The following is a 22,109-nucleotide window of genomic DNA, read 5'->3' as shown; positions in this document are numbered from 1 at the left end:
AATGACAAATGTCAGAAGGACTAGAGGGAAAACAGCTATATCAGTACACAGTTGGTGGAGCAAAATCATCTAGCCAATCTGGAAAATTTGGAATTGAGCATACCATTTGACCCAGTACTAATCATTATTTGGCCTATTCCCCAATGAAATCAAAGAATAAAAAGGCCTATGTGTATAAAAATATTCATATAAAAATATACTTCATGGTAGCCAAAAATTAGAAACTAAAGGACTACCCTCATATACTAAACAGATTGTAGTGTATGTTAATCTTGCCATATGATGAAATAGACAATTTCAGAAGAAATAAAACTTATGAAATGATGCAGCCAAAGTGAGCAGAATTAGAACAATTTATACAACGGTAAGGTTGAAGTTGAGAAGGGGAGACCCAGAAGTCCCAGACTGGTATGGCAAGATGTCTCAAAAGAATTTGCAGGCTTGGACCTTTCTCCTAGTCAAAGGGCAAAGTTTATTAAAAGCCATGTGAAGCCATTACTGAGTAAAGAAACAGAACCAAGGAGATACTTATAACAGCTTTCAATCATAAATATGTTAATTTAATAGTTCAAGGCTAGGGAATAATCTCCAGATGAATTGAGGGTGGTCTCCAAAATTTGATTTGTCACTACCAGATCATCCGTCAGCAGTGAATTGAGAAGTAGTCTATTCAGTTCTGATGGATCAGGCCATCCTCAGCAACGAGATCAACCAAATCATTTCTAATGGAGCAGTAATGAACTGAGCTAGCTATGCCCAGAAAAATAACTCTGGGAGATGACTAAAACCATTACATTAAATCCCCAGTCCCTATATTTATGCACACATGCATTTTTGATTTCCTTCACAAGCTAATTGTACAATAATTCAGAGTCTGATTCTTTTTGTACAGCAAAATAATGTTTTGGTCATGTATACTTATTGTGTAGTTATATTTTAATATATTTAACATCTACTGGTCATCCTGCCATCTAGGGGGGGGGGGGGGTAAGAGGTGAAAAATTGGAACAAGAGGTTTGGCAATTGTTAATGCTGTAAAGTTACCCATGTATAAATCCTGTAAATAAAAGGCTATTAAAAAAAAAAAAAAAAAAAAAAAAAAAAAAACAGAACCAAGGAGATACTTATAACAGCTTTCAATCATAAATATGTTAATTTAATAGTTCAAGGCTAGGGAATAATCTCCAGATGAATTGAGGGTGGTCTCCAAAATTTGATTTGTCACTACCAGATCATCCGTCAGCAGTGAATTGAGAAGTAGTCTATTCAGAATGAGAGACAGACTGGGCATTTCCAGAGTAGGAGGTTCCTAAGGCCAGAAGCTAACTAAAGGTGTAGTCAGAGCCACTTTGGAGCAAATTCCAAAACCAAAAGTTTTAGCGTTTCATATTACATCAGTAACACTGAAAAGATTTTAGAATTCCAAATCAATGCAATGATAATCCAAGAGTCAAAAAATAGTTACTCATTTGCCTCCTGGCAGAAGGGATGAATTTAAAATAACAAAAATAATAAACTATAAAACAAAACTATAAACATCACAAGGAAAGGCAATTTGAGACAATCTCAGTTTTATCAGTTAAATATTTTAACAAATCACCATTTTCTGGAGGAGTGGTATAGTGACTTGAGAAAAGGTTCAGAATAATTGCATAGGGAATCTGATAGTTGTTCAAAGAAAAGTAAAAGAATTAACATATAGTAGTGATGACCCAATCTATACTGTTTAGAACCAATAAAAGGAGATAATATGCAAAGAATTAACCTAGGGAGGAGCCCAGTCGGCAATCTTGTGACTATCCATAACCCTACAAACCAAGAAGTAGCAAAATAACACAGCAGGGCCTTTCTAGGTTAGTTGGGCTCTGACCTTATGTAAAGCCCATAAAAATTGGATCACACACAAAGAGCTGAAAGGGACACTAGAAGTAATTAATTAAACCCTCTCATTTTGCAAATGAAGATACTGATTCCTATAGAAGTTGAGTGGTTTGTCTAAGATAACAAATCAATTCAATCAATGGGATTTGAATCCAAATACTCTTTCCACTATAGCATGTTCCCTGGAAATGGTGGTACAATGTTGAACGCACTAATTTTTTCCTTTTCCTATGTAGTCATGTACTTTTATTTAATTATATTTTATTTTTCCTAATACATGCATACTTTCATCTTTGTAGAACCTTTCGTTTCAAAATTTTTTCTTTCTCCCTCCCTCCCCCATCCCATCCCTGTCCTCTTCCCCAAGATGGCAAGCAATCCAATACAAGTTAAATATGAAACATACTAATTCTGTCAGAGGTTCTTTGACAGAACCTCAGCTCAAATTCCATCAATGACTTTGAGCAAGTCGATTAATTTTCCTGGACTTCAGTTTCCTCATTTGTTAATATGAACAGGATTGAAGCTGGTTGACTTCTGAGATTCCTTTCAGTTCTTGATTTAAATGCCTGAATTACTAGTCACCTAAAGCTAAGTAGAGGAAGGAAATAGACAATAAAAAGCATGGATGGTCTGAAAATATTCTCATTTTTTTCTTTTAGTCTGCCTCCTTCTCTAGAAAGTGTAATTTTGATACCCTCAATCGCATCTTGAAAGAGACAAACACTTCCAAGTTTCAAACTTTATTCCCGATGCGGGACAGGTTCTTTTTACTCCCCAATTTGAGAGACATCTCTTCCCTGGGGAGACAGTCCCACTTCCTTCCACCCAGTTTTCACTTTTCCAGCAAGGAGAAAGGATGAGTTTGGGAAGAAGACAAGCCAAATACTTTGTGCAATACTTCTCCCCCTCCCCCACCCCATTCCCCTATGCAACCTTCCTGTCACAGACTTCTCCCCTCCATTATACTTTTAACAAACATTTCTTGCTCCTCAAAAAACAAAAAAGCAGAAAAAACCTTTAAAAAAAGGATCCTGAACTAGGGACTGGAGGAAGAAATGTCACAAAGGTAATGATAACTGTCACTACTGTTTCTGCTGCATAGCCTCCTTCCGAGCTGCATCCTGTAATAGCTGGGTGTCAACTTCATCTGCTGGCAGCTGCACATATCTGACCACAGAACCCCGGATAAAACAGTTTTTCACAGAGAGCTGGATGAAAAGACAAAAAAAAGAATTTTCATGAGAAGTTTTTTCCTCAACTTACTGTGCAGCCCTTTTCCTTATTCATCCTCTCAACTCACCATGTGGGGATATTTCTCTGGGTCTGTAACACTGATATCTGTTAGTTTGATGTTGAGATACTGGGGAAAGGGAGAAGAGACACACACACCATTAATACAGAAACCAGGACCCAAGCTCCTCCCTTATATCCCTCATATTCACATTTCCCTCAGGGAACCTGATAGAATGAATGCTTCATTTTTCTCACCTGGTCCACAGAGTGCAGGGTCCCACAGATACTGTGAAGGAAGGAAGACTTAGTTAGAACCAAACTTGGCATAAGCAAAACAGAATGCTATCACCACTTTCTAGCCTGGGGAGACAGTCCCACTTCCTTCCACCCACTTTTCATTTTTCCAGCAAGGAGAAAGGACAAGTTTGGGAAGAGAAGACAAATACTTTGTGCAATACTTCTCTCCCTCCCCTGCCCCATTCCCCTATCCAACCTTCCTGTCACAGGGTGATAACTTCTTCCCTGCATTATACTTTTAACAAACATTTCTTGCTCCCCAAAAAACAAACAGAAGTTTGAAGTACATGAAGTACAACCACCAAATGGGTCCATGCCAGAATGTTTTCTTTACAGGTAAACCAACGAAGCTACAGGTGTCATTTACTTCAATTTTAAGGAAGCATTCCACAAAATTTCTCTGCTATTCTTGCGTAAAAAGACAATAAACATTAATGCTTCTATGCTAGCTTGGAAGAAGCTCCCTAGCAATCTGGTCTTGTCATGAAATTGGAAGGAATAATTAGCAGACCACATGACAAAGCAAGGATTATAACTTTATATGAAAATAATTTTAGAATATTTAAGGAAAATATATGAGAGGTCTTTCCACTGAATCCACCCAAATGAAGTCTAATAGGGATGTCAAATTTTATACTTGATTTTGACAAATCAACTTTTACAAGCACAAAATGAGGGATATGTAACTATATTTTTAAAAAGCCAAAGGCTTAGTGGGCTAAAAACTCAGTATAAGTCAATCTTAGACTGAAACTTATGGATAGGAATACCACGAAACTCCAGGTTAGGGAAATAGCATTGTTGTCTCTATGTGTGACCAACACAACACATAAAGAAAAAAGTGCTGAATTCTGGGTAACCACATGTTAGGAAGAACATTCATTGATAAGCTAAAGGGTATTCAGAGAAGATCCAGATAAATCAAGGGTATTTACAAACCTGAAGAGAAGATTTACAGATGAGCACATAACAGCTAATTGAGATTTGAAGTTATTATGGACATTAACCTTGTTTTTAATTGGCTCTTGGACAGAACTAGGAGAAGTGGGTGGAAGTTACAGAGGGACAAATTGATATTTGATACATGTGAGGAGCACCCATCACAAGTGGACCCAGGAAGAAGTGAGACTCCTTCCCAGAAGCTGGATCCCCACTTTAAAATGCATCACAACACATCTGATTCTTGTTCAGGCAGCCAGTCTGTGGTTCCTTATCTTGGCTCCTGTAGTTTACCATCCTCTCTCCTCGGCTGCTTCTTTCAATTCATCAATACTACTCCACATCACATCACCATGCTCATGCCTTTTTTTAATGGTCCTTAGAAGGAGGAAAACCTTTATAAATGTATCTTGTTATAAGTGTATTAAGCCTTCTTTTGGCACTAGTAGAATAGCAAAAGAATGGACTCATGAGGAAGACCACTAATAAGTCTCTTTCACTCCTAAGTATGAGTTCCTTATTAAAAATAAAAATGTTCCTGAGAATTGTCCCACCTTAAGCCCTTGAGAGCTTGATTTATATAAATGCTTAGTGAAGCAGTAACAAAGAAATGACAAATAAGACCTAGTTGGATACCGAAGGTAAAGAAAGGAGAGGAAGAAGGTAAAATTTTATCTTCACAGTTTTGCCTATGACTCACTCTGTCCTTTATACAGACCCTAGTGTTCAACCTTACCTCCGTGCTACTAACAATTTGTGTTTAATAACAAAAATGTAAAAACAAAGAATTCTCATCCATATGATCAATCCATCAGTAAACATTTATATTAAATGCTTATAATGTGACAAGCATTGTGCTAAGTGATAGGGATACAAAGAAAGGAAAAATAGTGTATTCTTAAAGAGCTTACATTCTAATGAGATATGTAAATTTACACGGTTAATAACATACAAAATATATGGAAGACAATCTGGAGGGGAAGGCTCTGGTAGCTGAGCAGGATCAGGAAAGGTCTCCAAAGATGGATTTGTGTGATGTTTAGAAGGAAGCCAAAACTGGGGGTAAGGAAAATATTCTAGGAATGTTGGATTATCAATGCAAAAGCACCCAGAGAAGAGATCCTGGAATGAAGAAGATCCAGTAGGTCACCACAGCTAGATTGTAAAATTCTTAGAAAGGGGTATATGTAGGAAGACTAGAGAGAGCAAGGAAAGGGCCAACTTGTATAGAGTCAACAAGCTGTGCTCATTGGCCCTCTGAAAAAAGTATTTCATTCATAGTATTTCACCTGGAATCCTTTCTACATTCCTATCTCAATTCCCAATATCTCCAAATTCTACCCATCTCTCAGTGTTCACCTTCCCAGGCTACTAGGATTGACTTTCCCCAAGTTCTTTTAAAACACATTTTTGTACACCATATCATCTAATATCTGGTACTATATTGTCTGGTACTTATCTTGAATTTCTTCCCTTTTGCAAGACTTGTCTCCTTCTTGATTGTAAAGTTAAAAGTAAGGATTATGACAAATATTCTTATATCCTTCCCCCAGTCCCTACTGCAATGCATAGAGCATTAAGAAGCTTCTTTTGTCAAAAGAATTCTATGGAAATCCAGCAAAGTTGCTGCCTTCAGTTCTGCAGGCAGACTCTTCATTTGTTCCACATTACCTCAAGTCATTCTTGAGTTCCACGACAACATCCTTTCCCACAAGTGACTTGAAAAAGGAGTAGAAGAGCTGAAGGAAGGAAAAAGGAAAAAATGAGGGGAGTGAACTAACCACCTATGTTCCATTCCCTTAGTGGTGAATTCTTTCCAGTATCTCCATTTGGGAGGAAAAAAGCCCCCTCATTTTCTGAGCTTATAATTACAATGTGTTTGTTCTCCCCCAGTTAACCCTTCAGCTCTCCTCCTATGTGTAGTGTTCCATGATTAGAATATTAACTCCTCCATTGCAGGGACTTTCTTTTTGCTCATATTTGTATCCCTGATTAGCACTGGGCCTGGTGTTGAACAACACTTAGCTGAGATCAAGCTTAATTGTGTAGTGATGTGCAAAGTGTGCAATTTCAGCTGTGCCAGTTACTGGCAGTAAAATTTTGGTCAAATCAAGTCCAATTGCCACACCTGTAAAATAATACTCTCCAAGGTTCCTTCCAATTGCAGAATTTTATTTTCTATGGTTCTCACAAGTCCTTTCAAGTACAACCTCTGTCCTTGTTCCACACCAGTACTACTCTCTTTAGGACTTAATGACCATCACTATGCCTTTCAATTACCTATTATCCGGTGTCCCAAAAGTCTTATTGCTGTTTTGGACTAAAGCTTTTGGAACATAGTGTTCTCTTTCCTGTAGGGGAGAAGCGTTTCTAAAGTAGTATGGGTTAGGTAGCCCATGTGGATAGAGGGGGTTTATAGTCTGAAAGACCCGAGTTCAAATCTTGCCTAACAATGGGACCACCACCTGTGCCTGGTTTTCCTCATCTAAAAAGGGGATGATACTACCACCAGATAAATTAGCATATGTAAATAAATTAGCATATTATCTATACATTCGTTAGCTATTACTTCAATATCAACAGTTCATTAAGTAATAAACCACTAGTCAAAGGAGCATGAATTTGGAGACGAAAAGAAGCTCCAGAGGAGTGTGGGGTGGGGGGGTTAATCTTTTAATTTTAACCGAGGCCCAGATTAGGGGGAGGCTGTACACCCGAGGTTCTCCCGACGGGGTGGGCAGGGGCTGGAGCAGGAGCTAGACCTCGCACTCTTCCCAGTTTCCCCGAGAACAAGCACAAGGCAGGAGGAGAGACACAGGCGCACACAGCCACCCTCACCCCGCGCGCGCGCGCGCACACACACACAAACACACACCTCCACCCTCACCCCGCGCCCTTTAACCGATTCAACGGTCTCCGCGGGCAGCGGTACTTCTATGACGTCACGGCCCTTACCATTATCCTCGCGCCGCGGTTCGGGTCCTGCAGAGGAGGGGGGACGCCTTAGCTCGGGTTTCGGGGAGGTGTGGGCCGCGTGAGAGGCTCGCTACCACCGGAATCCGAGCCCAGGGGTCGCGCGCTACGGCGGGGCGAGGGTGAGGGTGAGGGCGAGTGCGCACGCGCAGCGAAGAGGCGACAGCGCGAGAGGGAGCGAGAAGGAACGAGCTGATTTGAAGAGGCACCAACCTAGTCAGCTCCCGGTTCTTCCAGGAGGGGAAAGGATTGCAACTTGAGAATTGAGACGGACTCTGGGCGGAGTTTATATCCTCTTACTATTCCAGAATCTCACTGCGCAGGCGTGTTTGGGGTTAAAGGGCGGGTACCTCTGAGGTCAATTTAGTTAATGAAAACTATTCAAACATTGCCCTGTGCATTGCAGATGTAAACATGAGAGGGAGAATTACCAGGTACCCATCGGGTGATGTGGGAAGAAATTATTTGCTAAAAACATTGACTCGACGTTTGTGCTCCTGATGTTAGATTTCTCATTTAACCTTCCCCAGAATCCTGTGAGAGAGGCAGGGCAAACGATGAGGCTTGAAGCGCCCGAAGAGGAGGTGCGCAGGAATGGGTGAGGGTCAGCTGTCCAAGGCGCGAGTTCCTTTCGCCAAACCCAAAGGCTATGGCAGAAAACCTTTATTGTGAAACACCCAGAGGGCCTCTCTTGGCGGGAATAGCATTCTCTAGAGAGAAGTGATCTGCAAAGGGTCATTTTCTGAAGACCCATTTTATGCATGAGTCTAAAGGGAATCTCCAGTGGATGTGAAATCTTGTCTGGAGTCGTGACTTCCTTCAAGAAAGGCTTATCTTGCTCCAGAGGATGCAAGACCATTTAGGGTTGTAGATCAAAGGAGACATTTTGTTGGTGATTTTACTTAATTTTACTGGGCTGACGCAGATCAAGCAGTTTTACTCTCATCACAAGTATTAACCACATTTCATAGAGGAGGAAACAGACCAAGAGTTTTTGTCTTTTACAAGCTCAGACTGCTAAGTAATGGCAGAACTAGGATTCCAAAACACATTCTGGGATCTTTTCACCACAATTGGGTGACCTATCTGTAATAGTTCACTTTAAAAAAAAAAATCTTCAAGGTTCTGTCTTGGGCTTCTTTTTACTCTATACCTTTGTAGAGTATATATTTACCTTTATACCTATCTTGTCAGCTCCTGCAGATTCAATTATCATCTCTATGTTGTTAATTCCTAGATCTACTTATCCAACCCTAACCCCTCTCCTGAACTCCAATTTGTCATCATGAGGTGTCTATTGGACACCTCAAAATAAATGTCGAATTTATTCTTTAAATGTCCTTTTGTGATTTTTAACATCACCATCTTCATTGTATATAGAAATAGTATTTTTAAGACAAAAAGAAAAAGAGGGAAAATCAGCATAATCAATACACCAAAAAAGTGAAAAAATACACATGCAGACTTCCCATTTCTTTGCAAAAGTAGTGTCTTCTTCCTAGCTGTGTGACCCTGGGAAATTCACTTAACCCCAATTGCCTTAGCAAAAAAAAAAAAAAAAAAAAAAAAAAAGTGTCTTCCCATTTCTTTCAAGCCATACTTTTTTAAAAAAATTATTATAGCTTTTTACTTACAAGATATATGCATGAATTGTTAATGATGTAAAGTTACCCATGCATATATCCTGTAAATAAAAGGCTATTAAAAAAAAAAAGATATATACACGGGTAATTTTTCAGCATTGACAGTTGCAAAACCTTTTGTTCCAATTTTTCCCCTCCTTCCCCCTCCCCCCCCCCACCCCCATCCCCAGATGGCAGGTAGACCAATACATGTTAAATATGTTAAAATATATGTTAAATCCAATATATGAATACATGTCCATACAGTTATTTTGCTGCATAAGAAAAACAGACTTTGAAATAGTGTACCATTAACCTGTGAAGGAAATCAAAAATGCAGGCAGACAAAAATAGAGGGATTGGGAATTCTATGTAGTGGTTCACACTCATTTTCCTGAGTTCTTTCTCTGGGTGTAGCTAGTTCAATTCATTACTGTTCTATTGGAACTGATTTGTTTCATCTCATTGTTGAAGAGGGCCATGTCCATCAGAATACATCTTCATACAGTATCGTTGTTGATGTATATAATGATCTCCTGGTCCTCCTTATTTCACTCAGCATCAGTTCACGTAAGTCTATCCAGGCCTTTCTGAAATCATCCTGCTGGTCATTTCTTACAGAACAATAATATTCCATAACATTCATATACCACAATTTATTTAGCCATTCTCCAATTGATGGGCATCCACTCAGTTTCCAGTTTCTGGCCATTACAAAGAGGGCTGCATACTTTTTCTTTATAATTCTGAAATGTTTACTTTGTTCACATGTATATGAATTTCAGAGCCCTTTCTGCTGGAGGGTTTTAATCTCTCCCAGATCTGTCTGCTATGAAGAATAGTTTCTTTGAAATTCAAGAAAAACACATGGAATTTATTTCAACTGGGATGTCTATGTGAGTCCTCTAGGGAAAATCATGTTACCTTTTGAATTATAGTGAGGTGGTTTTTGTACAAGTATTCACTGTATTGGTCCCCACCCAACAAAACCTATAAAATGGGCCAATAATTCTTCTCCAGCCCCCACATTTCATAACTAGTGCAACAGGACAATTTTGTACAACTGTTCTACATTTCTTTGGATTCTCTTACTCTTTTTCTCAAACATTTATGTATGAAGACATGATCACATATGTACACTAAGACCCATTTGTAAGTGTACTATCCATGTCATGCATATTTAGCCAAACACAGATGTATGTTAGTATTATTTATTTAGTGGTAATCATGAGTTTTGTTTTTGCATGTATAATAGAAGACAAATTGAACTGAACTGTCTTCAGTCTTACCTTTCCTCACATGACTAGTTGCTGGGAGTTCTCTATAGAAATTCTCTTCAAATAAATGTTCGAATACATACTCTTCATAGCTCTGCAAACTCTGGTTGCCTTAATCCTGGTGAGTAGTTTTTGAGTCTTTGCAGGAACTTGTGGACTACAGCTTTCCCTCTGATAAAGACCAAGTTAAAAAGCCATAACAAAAGCATAATCTACTATTGGCACTCCACTTAAGGTTCTTTTCCCCAAACTTCCTTGTGTTTAACTTATTTACCAATATATTTAGTAATTTTGGTTTTGCTATATATATTTATATATGGACTTGCTTCCCCTTCCCCCATTAAATGTTCTTAGATATAGGAACAAGATATTTAATTTTCATTCTTGTCTACCTTTGACCTGGGATGATACCTGGAACATAGTAGATACTTGATTCAAAATCCCCAACATTGTGTCCTGTAGTCTCTTTTTACTTTATATTGTTAACATTTTTGTGCAAATTCTGCCTCATGAGCAAGACATCATCGTATGATGAAATTGGTCCTTTTCAAAAAATGAAGGACAAATAGCATAATGCTCTTCTTAATTTTGTTTGTTGGTGAGGGCACAATCATATTCCTAGATAGCCAGACTTACAATTCAGATATCATTCTTGACCCATTCTCTCATCCTCCAATTTGTTGACAAATCCTGTTATCTTTATAATCTCACTTATATATATCCCTTTCTTGTCTTTTACCTTCCCATCATTTTAGGCCAGTTCATTTTCATCTCACAATAGCCTGCCAGATGGTCTCCCTGCCTTGTCTCTCTCCACCCTAATATATCCTCCATTCTTTTATCAAATTGATCTTTCTAAATATTAAATCTGTTATATCCTCACCTTACTCCTCCCCCATTCAAGAAACTTCAGTGGCTTCCTATCATTCCAGGATCAAATATAAAAATCCTCTAATCTTCTTACATGGTGTCTCTACTTTTCAATCTAGTGATACTAGCCCCCTTATTCTTCCTTTAATAAGATAATACTTAGTATTGCCTGGAACTCTTACTATGCCTGGAATGCTCTCCATCTTCTCTTCCTGGCTTCCTTTTAAGTCCCAGCTAAAATCCCACTGTCTAAAAGAAGCCATGGCTTCCTTAATATTAGTGCCTTTCCTCTGAAATTTCCTCTGAAATATCAAATTCCTGTACACAGTTTGCATTTAAACTATGAGCAAGTAGAGATTAGTGTTTGGGTTTTTGTTTTTGCTATTTTCTTTGCATTCCCATTATTTAGCATGTCCTGGGCCCATATTGAGTACTTAATAAATGCTGTTGACTGCCTCCTATTGCCACTGGACATGGAGCAAAAGAAATGGGACAATTTCCCCACTGTTGCTGAGTCTTTGAGGAAGAAAAGAAGTCTGAAAAACAAAATTGAGAGAGCATATTCCAGTTTTTGGGAGTATTTCATTTAAATGTTTAGAAGTAGAAGATGGCATATCAAATTTGGGTAACAAATTAGTAGTCCAATTTTGCTATTAAGAGTATATAAAGGGGAGTGATGTGAAATAAGGCTGGGAAGCTAGAATGCAGTTTTTTGTTTTTTTTAAACAATTGCTTTAAGTGGCATGTCTAGTGTCACACAGCTATTAACTGTTAAGTGTCTGAGGTCAAATTTGAACTCAGGCCCTCCTGACTCCACAGCTTATGCTCTAACCACTAGGAAATCTAGAATGAACTCAGCTTTTGGAGAATCTTAAATGAAGCAGTTTGCATTTTTGACCTCCAGGCAAAAGGGAGTTATTGAAGGTTTTTGAGAAGGGAAGTATCACAACCAGGCTTGTGCTTACTATTTTTTTTTTAATATTGTTAACACAAAAAGGACTGAAAAAAAGATAAGCAGTTATGAGAGATGACTGAGGTTGTTGTAGCTACCTGAGAGTACAGATTATGAGAATGTGAGAGATCCAGAAATACAATGGCTATGATTTGTTAACTTAATTGGATATGGGGAATAAGGAAGAGTGAAGAATCTGAAATGACTGCAAGGTTTCCAACCTGGGTGGCTGGAAATGGTATATAGGGCAGTTCAACTGAAATAAGAAAATTTAGAAAAAGTATGGGATTAGAGAGTAGCTGGTAGGAAAGGATGAATTTCTTTTTCAATACATTAAATATGAGAGATATTGGTGGCATATTTGGCTATATATATTCCATAGGAAGCGACTAAAAATTGTGGTGAGAAATTTGGACTGGGTTTACAGATTTGGGAATTATCAATGTGGAAACAATAATTAAATTCATAGAAGATGAAATCTCCAAGCAAATACATGCAGAGAGAAAAAAGAAAAGGAGGCCCAGAACAGTCTTGGGGAACTGAGTAGAAATCATAAAATGGATGATAATACAACAAGGGATACAGAAAAAATAATCAGAGAGGAGAATCAGGAGTGCAATGTCATGGCAAAATTTAGAAGTAGCACAAAAAACTGCAGAAAGGTTAAGGAGAATAAAGATTAAGTAAAAGAAAATTGTATTTAAATATTGGTTTCCTTACCTATGTGACTTTGCCTGACCACCCTCAGCAATCAGGCATATTCATTCATATCAGTCTTTCACAGTTACCATGCTTAGAGTCCCAAAATATCACACATCTTTTCCTTTAAGCACAAATTTATTGAGCAATAAACAACTCAACTCCCTGGATGGACAAAATCCAGGGCCAGATTAAAAATAAACAGAAATTCAAATTCACCTAACTAGTCCAAAAAAGGCCTTGTTATTATTCTAAGAGTACTATTCCAGTATCCAAACAGCATTGTGAGATGTGGAAGCAGAAAAGTAATCACTAAAATCCTTCTAGGATGGGCAAGGACAATTGTGATACAGATGCAGTCAATTCAGAAGGCACAATTGGTGCTGGAGAAATGGGGCAAGAGGCAAAAAGTGGGCTAGAGGCTCCTCAGGGTCCTCTAATCCCACATGGATGAGGCTATTAGTCCACTTCCTCAATAGTGGGGCCAGAGGGGGGTCCTTTGGGAGGAACATATCCACAAGTGCCCCCCAGGCCTCCCTCACATCCTTGATAGAGCTTAGTGATGATAGGATTACACACCTGCTCTAATTCTTTCCTCTTATGCTCATACTCCTCCTTCTCAGCTAGCTGATTGGACTCCAGCCAGGAAAGGACTTCTTGGCATTTATCTAACACTTTTTTCTTGTCATCTTCACTGATCTTTCCCTTCAAGCTTTCCTCACTCACTGCATTCTTCATATTGAAGGCATAAGATTCCAGAGCATTTTTAGCAGCAACTTTCTCCCTCTGGGCCTCATCTTCTGATTTATATTTTTCTGCATCACGCACCATTCGCTCAATTTCTTCCTTGCTCAGGCGACCTTTATCATTAGTGATGGTGATCTTGTTGGCTTTGCCTGTGCTCTTATCCATAGCGGTGACATTCAGAATTCCATTGGCATCAATATCAAAGGTTACCTCAATCTGGGGGACACCACGGGGAGCAGGAGGAATGCCACTCAGGTCAAAACGGCCCAGCAGGTTGTTGTCCTTGGTCATGGCCCGTTCTCCCTCATATACCTGGATCAGTACACCCGGCTGGTTGTCAGAATAGGTGGTAAAGATCTGGGTCTGTTTGGTGGGGATGGTGGAGTTGCGTTTGATCAGTGCTGTCATCACACCTCCTGCTGTCTCCAGCCCCAGGGAAAGGGGAGCCACATCCAACAGCAACAGGTCCTGCACTTTCTCTGATTTATCACCCATCAGAATGGCTGCCTGCACTGCTGCTCCATAGGCTACAGCCTCATCAGGGTTGATACTCTTGTTCAGGTCTCTGCCATTGAAGAAATCCTGCAGAAGTTTCTGTACTTTGGGGATTCGGGTGGAGCCACCCACAAGGACGACGTCGTTAATTTTGGCTTTGTCCATCTTGGCATCTCGCAGGGCTTTCTCTACGGGCTCCAGGGTACCCCGGAACAGATCCGAGCACAGCTCTTCAAACCTTGCCCTAGTGACAGAAGTATAAAAGTCAATGCCTTCAAACAAGGAGTCAATTTCAAGATTGGCTTGGGTGCTGGAAGACAGGGTTCTCTTAGCTCTTTCACAGGCTGTTCGAAGTCTTCTCACAGCACGCTTGTTCTGGCTAATATCTTTCTTATGTTTTCGCTTGAATTCCTCAACAAAGTGGTTTACTAGTCGATTATCAAAGTCCTCCCCACCCAGGTGGGTGTCTCCTGCAGTGGATTTCACCTCAAAAATCCCGTCATCAATGGTAAGGATGGAGACATCAAAAGTGCCCCCACCCAGATCAAAGATCAGCACATGTCTCTCTCCCTGACTAGCTTTATCTAGTCCATAGGCAATGGCAGCTGCTGTCGGTTCATTGATGATCCTCAGCACGTTCAGGCCAGCGATCACTCCAGCATCCTTGGTGGCCTGGCGTTGAGAGTCATTGAAATAGGCCGGGACAGTGATGACTGCATTGGTGACCGCATGACCCAAGTAGGCCTCAGCAGTCTCCTTCATTTTGGTCAACACCATGGAGGAGATCTCTTCAGGATAGAAGGCCTTGTTTTCCCCTTTGTAGGACACTTGAACTTTAGGCTTACCCCCATCGTTTATCACCTGGAAGGGCCAGTGCTTCATGTCCGACTGGACCACCGAATCTCCAAATTTACGGCCGATCAGCCTTTTGGCATCAAAGACTGTGTTCTGAGGATTCATGGCCACCTGGTTTTTGGCTGCATCTCCAATGAGTCTCTCTGTGTCTGTGAAGGCCACATAGCTGGGGGTGGTTCGGTTGCCCTGGTCATTGGCGATGATCTCCACCTTGCCATGCTGGAACACTCCCACGCAGGAGTAGGTGGTGCCCAGATCGATGCCGATGGCGGTACCTTTGGTAGATGACATGACTCTCCCACAAGCTCCGGGAAGGCTAAAGGATATGTGTCCCTGTCAAGATGACTATTGAGTAGGGTTCTCTCAGGGTGAGTGGGAGTTTTCTGATAACACTTGGGGAGAGACCTGGCCTCTCTGAAAGCTTGTACACACTGCCCCACTCCCACCAGTTTTCTCCAGAATTAATGTCCCCTTTGGCAGGTTCAGTTCAATTTTCCTTTGGGTTAGAGGAAAAGGAAAAAGTGGGGCCAAGGCTCTTTTAGGGGGAGTCACCTCAGGAGGCTGTTCCCTCAGGAGGGTTTTTTCCCCCGCCTCTCATGAACATCCAGCCCCCTTCCTAAACTCTCCCCTCTCCCCTCCTCGTTTTAACTAATTACGGCCCTAAGATGCTCCCGAAGAGTCTTTCTCTCTGACACCCTGTCACAGCAACGTTCACAACGGTCTGAACTGCAGGTCCCACCTCTTTGGGACAGGGCCAACCAATCACGATCCCCATAAGCCCCACCCTCCCGCCCATCTCTTCTTCCCTGCTCCGCCCAAGGCCCCGCCTCCCTCCCAGGGCGCTGGTTCAGGTCCTTCTCCCGAACTTTAGGGAACTTTCTCAGTCTTAGGCAGTCGCCCCTCCCCCCACTGTTTAGGGTCCAATCAGAATCTCCCGTAGCCTCTGCCCCACCCCACCCCCACCCTGTTCTGACTTCAGTCTAGAATTTCATGCACCTTTCTAACTCTCCTCTGGCTTTTTGCTCTTCGCCCACTACTACGAAGTGGTCATTAACGTAAACAAAGCCCCAGTCACTCCAGTAGGCCAAATGACGCAACAAACCCACAACCAATTTTACTTTATACTCATTCCTAAGAAGGAGAGCGATCCAATGAGGGAGAGACAGAGACAGAGAGAGACAAGGAGAGAGAAAAAAATAGACCTGGAGAGAGGGAGACCGTGACAGAGAATGTGTGTCTGTGTGGAGAGGAAGAGTGACAGAAAGGCAGAGACAGAGAGACTGAGGGTGACAAAGCTGTCATGGTAACAAAGTGCGGTGAGAGGCCCCAAAATCGGCTGTGCACACCCTGCGTAAGGGTCCTCTTCTCCATTTTCTTCCGCCGCCAAAATCGTACTTCTCAGGAACCCCAGAAATGTCCCGAAAGTTCTGAAGGGGGGCGGGACGCCCGCCGTGATTGGTCGGAGTTGCTTTTGGGTAGGACCTGGACCCCTAAAAGCCTCCCTCACGGCGCGAAATCACTGGAAAATTCCCGAGCAAGGTGGGGGAGGGAAAGAGAAGGGAACACCGCCCCAGGAACGCTGTGATTGGCTGACACATGCGGAAAAGAATAGGTCCTTGGGAGAATAAATAAATACGGAGCATTGCAGCAGCTTCTGACAGCCTGCGAACTGGAGTAACTGCGCCACTGAAACTTCCGATCTCTGGAACACAGAGGCTCCGAAACCTTGGTGAGACGGCCATAATTTAAGCCTTCTGGAAAATCCCCAGTAAAGGCGTATTTTTCCCAAGGCTCTCCCGCAAGAGGAACCTGTTCCGTGAGGACTGTCCTTGCAGTTTTCTGGACTGAGCTTCCAGAATCAGAATTGTGGAGACATTTTCCAGGATGTCATCGGCCAAAGGTACCGCCATCGGCATCGATCTGGGCACCACCTACTCCTGCGTGGGAGTGTTCCAGCATGGCAAGGTGGAGATCATCGCCAATGACCAGGGCAACCGAACCACCCCCAGCTATGTGGCCTTCACAGACACAGAGAGACTCATTGGAGATGCAGCCAAAAACCAGGTGGCCATGAATCCTCAGAACACAGTCTTTGACGCCAAAAGGCTGATCGGCCGTAAATTTGGAGATTCGGTGGTCCAGTCGGACATGAAGCACTGGCCCTTCCAGGTGATAAACGATGGGGGTAAGCCTAAAGTTCAAGTGTCCTACAAAGGGGAAAACAAGGCCTTCTATCCTGAAGAGATCTCCTCCATGGTGTTGACCAAAATGAAGGAGACTGCTGAGGCCTACTTGGGTCATGCGGTCACCAATGCAGTCATCACTGTCCCGGCCTATTTCAATGACTCTCAACGCCAGGCCACCAAGGATGCTGGAGTGATCGCTGGCCTGAACGTGCTGAGGATCATCAATGAACCGACAGCAGCTGCCATTGCCTATGGACTAGATAAAGCTAGTCAGGGAGAGAGACATGTGCTGATCTTTGATCTGGGTGGGGGCACTTTTGATGTCTCCATCCTTACCATTGATGACGGGATTTTTGAGGTGAAATCCACTGCAGGAGACACCCACCTGGGTGGGGAGGACTTTGATAATCGACTAGTAAACCACTTTGTTGAGGAATTCAAGCGAAAACATAAGAAAGATATTAGCCAGAACAAGCGTGCTGTGAGAAGACTTCGAACAGCCTGTGAAAGAGCTAAGAGAACCCTGTCTTCCAGCACCCAAGCCAATCTTGAAATTGACTCCTTGTTTGAAGGCATTGACTTTTATACTTCTGTCACTAGGGCAAGGTTTGAAGAGCTGTGCTCGGATCTGTTCCGGGGTACCCTGGAGCCCGTAGAGAAAGCCCTGCGAGATGCCAAGATGGACAAAGCCAAAATTAACGACGTCGTCCTTGTGGGTGGCTCCACCCGAATCCCCAAAGTACAGAAACTTCTGCAGGATTTCTTCAATGGCAGAGACCTGAACAAGAGTATCAACCCTGATGAGGCTGTAGCCTATGGAGCAGCAGTGCAGGCAGCCATTCTGATGGGTGATAAATCAGAGAAAGTGCAGGACCTGTTGCTGTTGGATGTGGCTCCCCTTTCCCTGGGGCTGGAGACAGCAGGAGGTGTGATGACAGCACTGATCAAACGCAACTCCACCATCCCCACCAAACAGACCCAGATCTTTACCACCTATTCTGACAACCAGCCGGGTGTACTGATCCAGGTATATGAGGGAGAACGGGCCATGACCAAGGACAACAACCTGCTGGGCCGTTTTGACCTGAGTGGCATTCCTCCTGCTCCCCGTGGTGTCCCCCAGATTGAGGTAACCTTTGATATTGATGCCAATGGAATTCTGAATGTCACCGCTATGGATAAGAGCACAGGCAAAGCCAACAAGATCACCATCACTAATGATAAAGGTCGCCTGAGCAAGGAAGAAATTGAGCGAATGGTGCGTGATGCAGAAAAATATAAATCAGAAGATGAGGCCCAGAGGGAGAAAGTTGCAGCTAAAAATGCTCTGGAATCTTATGCTTTCAACATGAAAAGTGCAGTGGAAGATGAAGGTCTGAAAGGCAAGATTAGTGAGGAAGACAAGAGAAAAGTGCTGGAGAAATGCCAAGAGGCTATCTCTTGGCTTGATGCCAACCAGCTGGCTGAAAAAGAAGAGTTTGAGCATAAGAGAAAGGAATTGGAGCAGGTGTGTAACCCTATTATTACTGGCCTTTACCAGGGAGCTGGTGGTCCTTCGGGGGAAAGTTGTGGGGCTCAGTCCCAGCATTCAAGCTCTGGAACAGGCCCCACTATTGAAGAGGTGGATTAATTGTATTTTCTTCCACCACTTGACTATGTTACACTTTGAGCTTCTGGGAATTTGGGTGATCTTTCCTTCCATTATGATTTTGCTCTTTTAAATTCCCTATCATGCTTATATAATAATTGTGAGATAGTATAGACCTCTGTCCTTTTAATGTTTTCATTTTTAGTTTTTTTCCCTGAGCTTGGGAGTGAATTAATATTGTTATGCACTTGTTCATAACTCATTTATTTTTATTTTCAGTAGTAAATGACTTAGAAAATAGTAAAAATAAATAGTAAAAATAAAAATTCAAAATGAATCATTAGTGTCTTTTTTTTTGGGGGGGGTGGTCCTACTTTTGCCTAAATAGTAATTTGTTTTGATTAAAGGTTTAGATGAAATGGCAATGGGATTATGTAAAACATGATTTTCACTAAGTAGAGAAAACCATGATTTTTCTGAGAGAAGGGTATAATGAATTTGGTGAGTGGAAGGTGCCTGGTTTGTGGGTGGGTTAGTGAGATAAATCAGGGTTTGGAAGAAGGAGGGAGAGCTAAGGGAAACACCTTTGAATTCTGAGAAGGAAATGGGATTTTTGCTGATAAAAGACTTTGGGTTTTTAAAAAAGGGGGCAAGAGTGTTTTTAGATCTGTTCACTGAATGATTACAGTGTACAGAGCCCTAGGATTTTAAAGGTGAGGCCCCTTTTCTTACTTGGTCCTGTATCTTAGTTTTCCTTTAATAGAGGTATTCTAAGAAATAGTAGGTAATATATAGATTGTAATAAAACTTGGTCTGGGAGTTGAGGGTATAGGTAAATGCTGTAGTTGGGAATAACCTTTAAGATTGAAGAGAGTATAGGGATAGGGCTTGAGGGTATGAGCAGTGGATTCATGAGAATAATTGTTGAACTGAGGGGTTGAAGGTTCAGGAACTACAAGAATGGCCTTCAATCACTGACAAAACACTAAAAACCCAAGGGAAGTAATACTCTACCAACATGGGACCCAGAACCACAGGAACACAGACAAAAAATTCCTCTCAACTTACCCCATCCCTGGTATCGGATTTTCTAGCAAGTGATAAGTTCTGTCAAAAGACCCAGAAAGGAAGATGTTATTAAGTTCCTAAAGAACAAAAACTATATTGTGGATTTAGAGCTTGCAAGGGAACTTAAAAGCTAGTTTATTCAATTGCATGCCTATTACACAGCAGAGCTAGAATTTCAACTCCCATTCTTTTACTTTGCATCACAATTTCTTTTGTTAAACTATAAGAATACAGGATACAATCCTGGAGAGAGGAACTTCATTTATCAAGGGATGACAAGAAGTATCTCTATCAAGTTTCTAGCTGAAAAGACAGAATTAGGCATATTATTATTTGGGAAACTGGGATAGAAATTGTCAGTTGTCTTGAGTAGGAATGATTCTTAAATTGGGAAATGGGGAGCTGAAGCTTCCACTGTACCTATAGCTAAGATCCCAACCAGATGATAATGAGGGGAAAGCACAATCCTTATTACAAGTTAGGCCAGATCAAGTTGAGGACTGTGCCTATCAAGGCCTTCATAATTTTCAATTCCCATCTTATTTTGCAGGAAAAATCTGAGCATTCCTGTGGGGAAAAAAATGTATGTTTTTGGTTGCATTCCTAGTGTGTGTCCTTGTGTCTATGTTGATAAGTTGTCCCTGCTTGTTACTAGTGGTTATTTTTCCTCAATTCCTTAATATGTAGATGTTTATTTCCAGGGTCAAGTTCATTTAAAACTTTAAAGTCCTTTAATTCAAAAAAGTTTAGAAAAATCTTTGTTTCTGGAGATAGAATTATTTAGTTGAATAAAACATGGAGTACTGAATATTATATTTCAATGTCATTACTAAGTCATATAAAATATCTATAGATTGTATAGACTTCTGTACTAAGTACCATGGAGGAATGGACCAAAAAAAAAAAAAAAGAAAAGACATGACATTCTGTTCAGGTGAATTTTATAGGGCTTAGACAATGTTTTTGTTTTATTTATTTTTAAATAAATTATGTTACCTACTTTGCAGCTTGAGAACAAAGATATTTGTCATCTAAAAGCTGGCCACTAGGTCATAATATTGCCATGGTAACCTATAAAGTTATTTCACACAAAACATTTATAAACTCAAGATTAAAATTAAAATTGCCAGAGTTTTCATTAAAAAGTACAATAGCTATGGGTCCACAATGTTTTAAAAGTGGGGTGCTATCTCATTAACTATAGTGGCAAAAAGGTGAGGATGGACAAATCCTGTTGGATATGCCAGCTCAAAAAAATATGCCCAAATATTACTCCAATTAGAGAGAAATTTGATTTAAAAAGCATTTTAAAAAAAATTAGTGCTTTTAAAACAAAAGTAGTCCTTACAGATGTTGAGCCAATCAAAACATTAGCATTTAGTAAATCTTTTTCCTGTTGTTGTTGTTAAACTTGTTTAACTTGTTGTTAAACTTGATTATCAAGTTCCTGGGCCAGCCAATTTAACTCAAACTATTGATGAATTATAATATTATATAATCTAACCACTATATAGGATTTCTGTGGAGAAATAAGTGAAATGTTGGATTATACCAAAAACTAATACTTTACAGCCACCATTATAAAAAGGGGTTTTCTCTAGCTTCAGCAGCCAAGTCATTTGGTGAGGAGATTCCAAACTTAATCACCAGTTTCTTAAACTGGGTCTCAATTTCTCGGGGTTCTTGTAACTGAATGTGTAGGTCATGAAATTATGATTTATTATCAGTAAATATTTGGTTTGTATACCTATCATATATACTTATGTACTATAAGGATTACATAAAGATTTCTTGAAAAGGGTTCTCAAGTAGAAAAAGTTTAAGAAGCCCTGCTTTAAGCCATTGATTGACTCCTGGAAATTACAGTTATAATGGGGGAGGGAAGGAGCAGAAATTGTTGTTTTAGTCAGGTGTAAGGGCTTCAATGAACCCAAAGGACAGGGACTAAAAAGGGAATGAAGAATGATGCTCACGAGATCAACCAAATCATTTCCAAAGGAGCAGTAATGAACTGAACCAGCTATGCCCAGAAAAAGAACTCTGGGAGATGACTAAAAACCATTACATTGAATTCCCAATCCCTATATTTATGCACACCTGCATTTTTGATTTCCTTCACAAGCTAATTGTACAATATTTCAGAGTCTGATTCTTTTTCTACAGCAAAATAACGTTTTGGTCAGGTATACTTATTGTGTATCTAATTTATATTTTAATATATTTAACATCTACTGGTCATCCTGCCATCTAGGGGAGGGGGTGGGGGGTGGGTAAGAGGTGAAAAATTGGAACAAGAGGTTTGGCAATTGTTAATGCTGTAAAGTTACCCATGTATATATCCTGTAAATAAAAGGCTATTAAATAAAAAAATAAAATAAAATAAAAAATAAAAAAAAAGAATGATGCTCCAATAATGAGATACAA

At 40.7% G+C, this 22,109-nt stretch overlaps 3 protein-coding genes across 3 annotated transcripts; 1 reads left to right on the top strand and 2 right to left on the bottom strand.

The window, feature by feature from the left end:
• Positions 1 to 1,134: 1,134 nt before the first annotated feature.
• LSM2 (LSM2 homolog, U6 small nuclear RNA and mRNA degradation associated) lies at positions 1,135 to 7,615 on the bottom strand. The gene is made up of 5 exons (XM_012548908.3): positions 7,309 to 7,615; positions 6,025 to 6,092; positions 3,373 to 3,403; positions 3,185 to 3,244; positions 1,135 to 3,092 (listed from the first exon to the last, which is right to left on the bottom strand). The coding sequence occupies exons 1-5, from the start codon at positions 7,309 to 7,311 to the stop codon at positions 2,967 to 2,969; spliced, it is 288 nt and encodes a 95-aa protein (XP_012404362.1). The 5' UTR covers positions 7,312 to 7,615; the 3' UTR covers positions 1,135 to 2,966.
• Positions 7,616 to 12,865: 5,250 nt separating this feature from the next.
• Positions 12,866 to 15,632, bottom strand: LOC100923174 (heat shock 70 kDa protein 1-like). The gene has a single exon (XM_003768911.4). The coding sequence runs from the start codon at positions 15,132 to 15,134 to the stop codon at positions 13,206 to 13,208; it is 1,929 nt and encodes a 642-aa protein (XP_003768959.2). The 5' UTR covers positions 15,135 to 15,632; the 3' UTR covers positions 12,866 to 13,205.
• Positions 15,633 to 16,041: 409 nt separating this feature from the next.
• LOC116423214 (heat shock 70 kDa protein 1) lies at positions 16,042 to 20,595 on the top strand. The gene has a single exon (XM_031965156.1). The coding sequence runs from the start codon at positions 16,728 to 16,730 to the stop codon at positions 18,657 to 18,659; it is 1,932 nt and encodes a 643-aa protein (XP_031821016.1). The 5' UTR covers positions 16,042 to 16,727; the 3' UTR covers positions 18,660 to 20,595.
• The last annotated feature ends 1,514 nt before the right edge of the window (positions 20,596 to 22,109 follow it).

This window comes from Sarcophilus harrisii, chromosome 4, assembly GCF_902635505.1.
Source record: "Sarcophilus harrisii chromosome 4, mSarHar1.11, whole genome shotgun sequence".
Taxonomy (NCBI): Eukaryota; Metazoa; Chordata; class Mammalia; order Dasyuromorphia; family Dasyuridae; genus Sarcophilus; species Sarcophilus harrisii.
Note: the sequence above shows the minus strand (reverse complement) of the source record. Positions and strands in the feature narration are given on the sequence as shown.

Excerpts from the sequence above, each read along its gene's own strand:
- LOC100923174 (XM_003768911.4), bottom strand. The coding sequence starts at position 15,134 with ATGTCATCTACCAAAGGTACCGCCATCGGCATCGATCTGGGCACCACC.
- LOC116423214 (XM_031965156.1), top strand. The coding sequence starts at position 16,728 with ATGTCATCGGCCAAAGGTACCGCCATCGGCATCGATCTGGGCACCACC.
- LSM2 (XM_012548908.3), bottom strand. Across the intron at positions 3,245-3,372 it reads CCCTGCACTCTGTGGACCAG|TATCTCAACATCAAACTAAC; the intron begins GTGAGAAAAATG and ends CCCTTTCCCCAG. Across the intron at positions 3,093-3,184 it reads CAGAGAAATATCCCCACATG|CTCTCTGTGAAAAACTGTTT; the intron begins GTGAGTTGAGAG and ends CTTTTCATCCAG.